This window comes from Lathamus discolor, chromosome 3 (genome assembly GCF_037157495.1).
Source record: "Lathamus discolor isolate bLatDis1 chromosome 3, bLatDis1.hap1, whole genome shotgun sequence".
NCBI classification, from domain to species: Eukaryota; Metazoa; Chordata; class Aves; order Psittaciformes; family Psittacidae; genus Lathamus; species Lathamus discolor.
This window is the reverse complement of record NC_088886.1, coordinates 41551610-41559496: the sequence shown is the minus strand read 5'-3', so window position 1 is coordinate 41559496 and position 7887 is coordinate 41551610. Positions and strand designations below refer to the sequence as shown.

The 7887-nt window shown below is 43.1% G+C and overlaps 1 protein-coding gene across 1 annotated transcript; it reads right to left on the bottom strand.

The window, feature by feature from the left end:
• Positions 1–4225: 4225 nt before the first annotated feature.
• On the bottom strand, positions 4226–7826 carry NCBP2 (nuclear cap binding protein subunit 2). The gene is made up of 4 exons (XM_065674887.1): positions 7738–7826; positions 7458–7639; positions 6556–6694; positions 4226–5992 (listed from the first exon to the last, which is right to left on the bottom strand). Exons 1-4 carry the CDS (start codon positions 7816–7818, stop codon positions 5921–5923), a joined length of 474 nt encoding a protein of 157 aa, XP_065530959.1. The 5' UTR covers positions 7819–7826; the 3' UTR covers positions 4226–5920.
• Between the last annotated feature and the right edge of the window lie 61 nt (positions 7827–7887).

Genomic DNA, 7887 nt, shown 5'->3' with positions numbered 1-7887 from the left:
AGGTATTTCAGTTTCTCCCTGTGCAACTTGGCAGTTGAAATCCTGACTCAGCCCCTCATTCAGCGTTCAGTTCTGTGCCCCTACTGCAGTAAAGACATTGAGGTGAAGTGCTCTCTATCGCTTTCTACAACTACCTGAAAGGGGGTTGTAGTGAGGTGGGGGTCAGTCTCTTCTCCCAAGTAATAAGCAATAGGAAAAGAGGTAATGGCCTCAAGCTGCACCAAGGGAGGTTTAGATTGGGTATCAGGAAGAATTTCTTCACAGAGAGGGTAACCAGGTGTCGGAACAAGCGTACCAGGGAAGTGGTGGAATCACCATCCCTGGAAGTGTTCAAAAACCGTGCAGATGAGGTATTCAGTGATATGGTTTAGTGGTGGGCTTGGCAGTCCCAGGTTGGACCTGATGATCTTAAAGGCCTTTTCCAACAGTCAGTTTTACAATTCTGAAACAGTGGTGGATTTTCCTGTCAGCGCAGAAGCAGCTGGCTTTGTACAGACTTTGTTGGAGAGTAACAGAACAAAGTAAAAACAGGTTTTATGTAGTCAGAGATGAGCACCGGAGAACAAAGAGAAAGCTTCTGAGAGACACATTCAGCCAGAATGGCTGCTCTTGCTGAACAGTCAAGAAAGGTTTCCCAAAAGCAAACGTCTGCTGTAGCACCTCCAAAGCAATAAAATCCTACACCAGGAATAATTAATACTTGGCCTTCAAATGTGAAAAACAAGTAAATAAAACCCCCTCCCCCTACATTTAACCCAGGTCACGCACTCTTGAATTACTGTTTCAGCCAAATTTAGCCACAGCACAAAGGTGCCATGAACAACCAAGACCCTCCATTCTGCAAAGGGATTTATGTGAAAAGCCATTCCACACGGTCCTGTTACCACTGAGAAGCACACTCTGGAATTCAGGCAAAGGTGCTCCTGGGAAGGAAAGGGAAGTTTTAAACACAGTCTTTACTCAACTGTTCACTAGTTGTAAAATGGTACAGCACTTCCATCAGACTACTGAAAGACTTAAGCAAAGATGTCTACAACTGCTTTGAAAGGTATTAATATGAAGCAAATCACACCAGTCCTGCATGGAGAGGATTCATTCCACTAGACCCCTACTGTGTTCCTAAGCTATTTATGATTATTATGTAAGAATGGTTTAAAAGACCTGACCGATATCCTGCACGTACTGCTCATCTTCCTAAGCCACGTGTGAGAAGGGTACTTGCGTGTCTTTCTTACACTCGCTGTGTCACAAAGTACATTAGCACAAGTAAGAAAGACTTGTCAGAGCTAGGATTGAGGAGACTGGGAGCTCAACTCCTCACCCACCGCAGGCTTGTCACACAGCATAAACCCCCTAATGTCTCAGATCAAAGATCTGTAAGATACAAAAGGGCACTTTCCCCGCAGAGATATTCTGAAGCAAGACACTGAAGTCTGCGAAGTGCCTGAAGGACTACTGCAACTCCACAGAAACAAATTACACATTTAAGACCCTACCTACTCTCTTGCCAAGCTGCATACATTTACTTTGTTGTGTGTGACAAAGAACTTCATTTCCTAACCCGCTAGAGACTGAAAAACAGATGGTTGGCACAAGGAGATCATCTGGCACAGCTACACAATATAATTACTGGGAGGTTGTGAAGCACGGATTTGGCATCTAAGAGTCAAGCCCTCCTTCAGTATCACAGGTGTGCCTTTGGCAACATCTGAAGAGGCTGCTAGGGGCAGGGAAGGGTATCACCACAGACACAGCATATTGCAACACCCAGTATAAAAGACAACTGAGCTGCTACTAAATAGAGAAACAACAATGGGCTACAAACTCACGGATTCCTGCTCTCTAGTTGCCACCACTCTGAAAAATGGTCTACAGATGAAAACTATATGTTTTTGCCCATTTTTACGACACAAAAGCAAAATCTTGAGACCGGACGACACGCAGGACACTGCAGAGCTTTCAGGAGCCCTCTTGGCTATGTCAGAACTTAAAAGCATACTAATTCTGTACTCACTAGAGGGAGCCACCTGGCACTTGACTTGTGCCACTCCTCCAGAGTTTGAAACTCAAAATTTCATGGCTCTGCTAAAGGGAAAGATTGTGTCAGATCTAAACATACCAACTAGTAAGTGGTGCAAAGTAGAGTTTGTCTACACATTTCCTCCCCCCCCCCCCCCCCCCCCCCTTTTTTTTTCCCTGTAAGGAATCCTAACAGACATTTAAACAGCCTTCAGGTAGAAGGCAAAATAATTTTGAAGAATATTACCTCACTGAAGTACATCTTTGCCTTTGAAAGCAGGCTGGGAAGCAGAGCAGCAGGAAGGTAATCTTCATAAACTATGGAACTCTGACACGAGAAACTTCCCCAAGCCACAAGAAACATTTACACCACCTAGTTACTCCAAAGGGAGAGCAGAGGAGTTGTGTGTTACAGCAGAGCAGCTGAGTATATCCAATCCCTTGTGCAAAAGCTTATTTAGACAGGAGTAGGCAGGAGACACATGACAGCAGGCAATTGATATATCAGGCCATTATTTCCCAAACAGGACACATTCCGAAGCCCAGGACACTTCTCTCTGCAGTCTCTGACAACTTTTTTGTGCTTTACCTGTAGCTGTATCAGGCCCTACACTTACCTGAAAGTACTGAACACAGCTGATTAGGAGCAGAAATCCCAGCCACTGCAAAGAAAAGTACCCAGTCTAATTCTTCTTTATTTATATGCTGTAGCATAAGGTACAATTTGTCCTATAGAAACTCAGATGGACTGAACATCTAATAAATGGACAACAGTTTATTAGATGTTGAGTCCCTGTGGACTGCCTTCCTTTTTGACTAGCATTGTCTTCGACTATAGATTAAAGCCTTTGTATAAGTCACTTGATTTTAGTAGAGTTCTTCATGGATTTTTACCTTCACAAGAAACCTGATCTGACAAGCTGTGGAAGATGCAATACTGGATATTAACTTACATACTTCAATCATTTTGTCTTTCAGAATTGCCCGTGTAGAAAGAATCTTACCACCAGTGGTGGTTGCACTGGCACCAATCTGAGCACAAATTTTGCTGCTGCACAGGGTGGTATGTAATCTGACTGACATAAAGACCACCTTGGAACCAGCCTGCAGGGCTACACTGGTAACAGGGATTATTTTGTCAGTCATTGAAAATGAAGGCTTTTAATGCTCCAATTTACACTGCAATACAAAGACTCAAATGCTGTGAATACAAATCTTATTTGCAGCTATTGGTACCAAAGAGAGGCATGTAAATCAATCCACCATGAGGCTGCACCAGTCTGTGGGAGGCTGAAGCTCTTGCTGCCTTGATTTGTAACAGCCTCTCTTCCCTCAAGGCATGACTAAGCTTCCACCCATATTCTTAGCTGATGTATTTCTTTATGGATGCAATTCCATAGAAGTACCTAATTATAATGAACAATTATTTACAAAAGCTAATATAGAGCTTAAACTTCTAGGAAAGTGTATATAATCATAATGGCATGTCAAAAATCACAGGAGATCTGTACTTCCAAGAGAACTGAATCACAACAAACTGGCACATAAGAAAGCTAAAGAAGCCCCTCAATGAAGTTTTAAAGACTTAATTCAGTTACTTGTGTTAAACACTAGCTTCAGCAGAACCATATCCAATTTCAGTCAGGGAAGGCAAAAATCAATCCAATTTCCTATGTACAAGCTTTTGAGATACTGTGACTTTACATGGTGCATCTTGTGCTTTTAAATACCAGTTTGATTGAAATTTCTCCCAAAATAGAAAACCTCACTCTAAGACAAATTCTTTCCGTACATGTTGCACATATGCAGCAAAAGACAGGGATGGTTTTGAGCTGAAATCTTACCATCACCTCCATTTCATTTGAGAATGACTGTCTTGCTGCACTTAGAATAAAAAATAATTTAAAGCCTCATTTTGATAAGCAAGTGCACCTTGAAAGCTACTTGTTACACAACAAGGACTTTCACATCCACTTCAGTATCAGTAATTTCATTTCTGTCCCATAATCCAAAAAGTATCAGAAAGAACAGCGTTAACAAAACAACTGTCAGCATCCAGCTAAGAACTAAACACCACTGAAAACCCAGTCAGCGGGAAGCAATACTAATTCCGCCATCTTAAAAGACACTAGAATAAAGGCTGTGGACAAGAGTCTCCATACAGCTTCTTTCTCTCACTGATTTTGTAAAGAAAATATAAAAACAATCCATTTTAAATGTGCAGCTTTATTTGACAGTGACTTAAAAGTTTTGGTGATACATATTTTTTTATATAAAATTGATATAATGAAAAATAAACTTCAGAGGTTTCCTAGAGCAGATTGTAAGCTGTAAACTCATGATCAAATGTACTATATAGAAAAAGGTAACTTTATTCAAAGTCTTGTTTGTAGACCAGCACCAAGTGATCCTGAAAATGTAGTTTTAATCCATGTGCCAATCAAGCCCAAAGCCCACCCACAACCTTGCTTCCTAAGCAAGCGAAGTCTCATTGCAGTTGCTCTTCCTCACTGTATTTTGAATTTAGAGGAGCAGTTGTGACTAACTGTTCACAAGGAACTGATCAAGATTTCCATCAATATCTTCAGTGAGTAAAGATCAACTTTGACATACCTGGTATTTTGAAGGGTTTTAAGGAGTCATGAACAAAACTGCAATTTCCAAAGAACTCGGAAGTCCATAAAATAACCAAACAAACCAAATCAAGCCAATAATCCCAAGCCCTTTAACAGGTCCTTTTAGACTATTTCGCTTTAGCAGGTCAATTTCACAGATCTTGGGATCACTAGTTACTTTTATTCCTGTATCTGCAGTACCTCAAAATCCCATCATACAAAGCAGCAGCACAAATAGGACTCAGAGGAAGAAGGAAAACCCAAAATAAATCTATGCAGTCCTGCATTCTTTCACCATTCTTACCACATGTTCAGTAGAAAGCAAAGCTCTTCCTCAAACTCATCTTTATTTTTACCTTTGTTTGTACTGCAGTTTCTCAACTAGAAAATCTTTTTTTGAGAACAAACTTTCTCATTATCCATACAGTTCCTCAAACATCCCATTTTGAGGGCAACTGTACAATGTGGCTTCATGCCACCTTTAGGCACAGGAAAGATACCGTTCCTCAGATATGGAGGCTGTAGAGAGCTACCAAACAGGAGCAAAATATTACTACTCCAACTGTGAAAATAACTGCAATTCTTACATTCTCTGCATCCCACAAACCAAAATGGTTCTGTTTCATGCAATTACATGATGCTCTGTAGAAGAGTGCATGGCTGTTTTCTGCTAGGTTTGCTTCTTACTTTATGATTCCTGGGCTCACAATCTGACTTGGTTTATTGTGACCATTCACGTAGGTGTGCCAGTGTGAAAGGACGCTAATCCAGTAACACCAGAAAATCTGCAACTTTAAGTCTTCCCTAGAAATTAAAAAGTTTCCCTAGAAATTCCACTTGTTTTTCTGGGCTTTCTGCCTTTTTCTTTCATCTCTGCCACATCCCCCAACCCTCCTCTATTGCCATTCTCCACCCTGTGATACCAATGTAAACAAATCCCAGTGACAGAATAATCAAGTTTTGAAAGCGAAAAAGAAAAAAAGCACCATACCATTAAGACTTTGTTCTTTTAGTAAAGTTACAGCAGTGCTTAAACACCAAAACTTCACCCATATTATTGCTTAAAACCTCACTCCCAGATCCTCTGTATTAACGTACTCTGCAATGCTTTGGATCCTGATATTAAAACGAAAGAGATATTGAACATATGCAATCACAGGATCACGGGTAGTAGTTTCTGTGAATTTCTAGCTACATAAATTGGTGTGCAGCAGACCTACTTTGTGCCTGGTGACATTTACAATACAGATCTAGTTCTCCTGTGAGGCTGACGAGTCATTCACTATTCACTGGCACTGAACATTTTTGCCATAGCCACCTCTTCCAGCATCATAGTCTTGCCGATATTCATCTCGGACCTTACAAAGGAGGGAAAAAGGGAATTCCAGTAAAGACAAATTAAAACAATGTCTCAGAAACTATTACAACATCAGAACAGTCAAAACGAGTTCACAACATGTAAGTGGCCATAAGGAGCTGACTGACAAAAGAGAAGGCAAAGCACATAATACAGAAGGCCAGAACACAGCATAAACTAACTTCCCTTTTAACAATGCCCAGGGGGACTCTGTAATTACAACAACCCAAGGAAGGATGGCCAGCCTCATGCTTCAGGAGTAAAAGCATCTGCCATGGCTCAACTTCAGGTAAGCCAGGTGCTGTCCTCTGTGTTCCTGACAGCCTTACATTTTCTGGGCTTATTTTAAGTGTTGTCTCCCCAAGCAGCTACGAAGTTTCTGAATGTACTTTCAATTAAATACATGAAAAAGTTCTTTATTCTTGGTGGATAACATCATCATTGAGAAAATGTCTTAAACAATGACTTTGCAGTTACTGGTTTTTAAGTTGTTCCAAGTGTGTTCATTCAAAACCCAGTAATTTGGCAATGTCAAATTAAAACCTAGACTGTACAACAACCTACCTGGCCCCCTGATCTTCCACGACCATATTGTCTACCCTCCTTAAATCCTGCATCCCAGTCTGTCCTTATGATCCTGTCATCAAGTCTGGTTCCATTGATGTATCGCATTGCATTTTCAGCATCTCCTCTTGCATAATACCTTAGGAATAAGTTAATGAAAAAAAAAAAAAAGGAAAAAAAAAGGGAGCTTCTAGTTTCAACATAGAGAAAATTAACACTGAATGGGCCACAAAACCAAGTACTTGCTTGAATCAGGTTCTTGCTTAGTTAGCTTTAAAAGCAACTGCTTTTATGAAGCTATATAAGCTAAGAAAACTGCTAGTGAAACAGCAATGTGCAGGAGCTCAAGAACACTAAAAATGCATAACTGGATCAAGTTCTTCCACCACACTCACCTATAAAAGCACAAAACTCTATTGGCAAAGCAAGAATGCAAAGCGCCTCGCATTCTTTGCATGGCAAAGCGCATGCTCCGCTGACATGGCAATCTTTCACCATTTTGGTGACTTTGCTGGAATCAGTAACAGAATGATCTTCAAAGAGACTTGCACGTAACGAAGCCAACACATTACAGGGATGCCACATGCCAACAGAAACTGTGGGTGAGATTGTATGCCATAAAAGACCTCTTTACTTCGGCACTGAGAATACGCTTTTACTACAGAGGCAAGCTATCTAACAAGTGTCTGGCTGAAAGCACGACAGCGAAAGCAACCCAACAACCCCCACTCGACGAGCAGGGATGTTAGCACCGCAGAACTCCCTAGGCAACCGAGTAGCCCTACCCTCGGGTCATGGCCCCGTGACCCGGAGCCCGCATTTCTGCTCACCCGCGGCCCAGCCGCTCCCGCCCCCGCCGCAGCGCCCACCGGGCCGGCGGGGCCGGGCCCGCAGAAGGATACTCCACGAAGCAGAAGCCGCAGGGAGTTTTCTTCACTTTGTCCAGCCCCATGATGACCTTCTTGATGTCGCCGCTCTTACCGAAGAGCTCATGGATCTGCTCCTCCGTGGTGTAGAAGGAGAGGTTCCCCACGTACAGCGTGCAGCTCTTCCTCAGCAGCCGCTCCTGGTCATACCGCGTCCCCTGAACCGCAACGACAGCGTTACCCGACGACAACCGGGCCCGGCCCAGGCGCTCCGCGCGGCCCCCACCCCCCGCGGCTGCGGCGGCGCCCCGCTCACCCGGAAGTGCTGGTCCCGGTACTGGCTGAGGTCAACGTAGGAGTCGCTGCGCAGGACGCTCAGCGTGTCCGCCGAGCACATGGCGCCGCCGCCGCCGCTCGCTCGCTGCCGCCGGCCACTAAGCGGGCAGCCAATGGCGAGGCTGGGCAC

Excerpts from the sequence above, each read along its gene's own strand:
- NCBP2 (XM_065674887.1), bottom strand. The coding sequence starts at position 7,818 with ATGTGCTCGGCGGACACGCTGAGCGTCCTGCGCAGCGACTCCTACGTT. Across the intron at positions 7,640-7,737 it reads ACCGGGACCAGCACTTCCGG|GGGACGCGGTATGACCAGGA; the intron begins GTGAGCGGGGCG and ends GTTGCGGTTCAG. Across the intron at positions 5,993-6,555 it reads GTGGAAGATCAGGGGGCCAG|GTCCGAGATGAATATCGGCA; the intron begins GTAGGTTGTTGT and ends CTCCTTTGTAAG.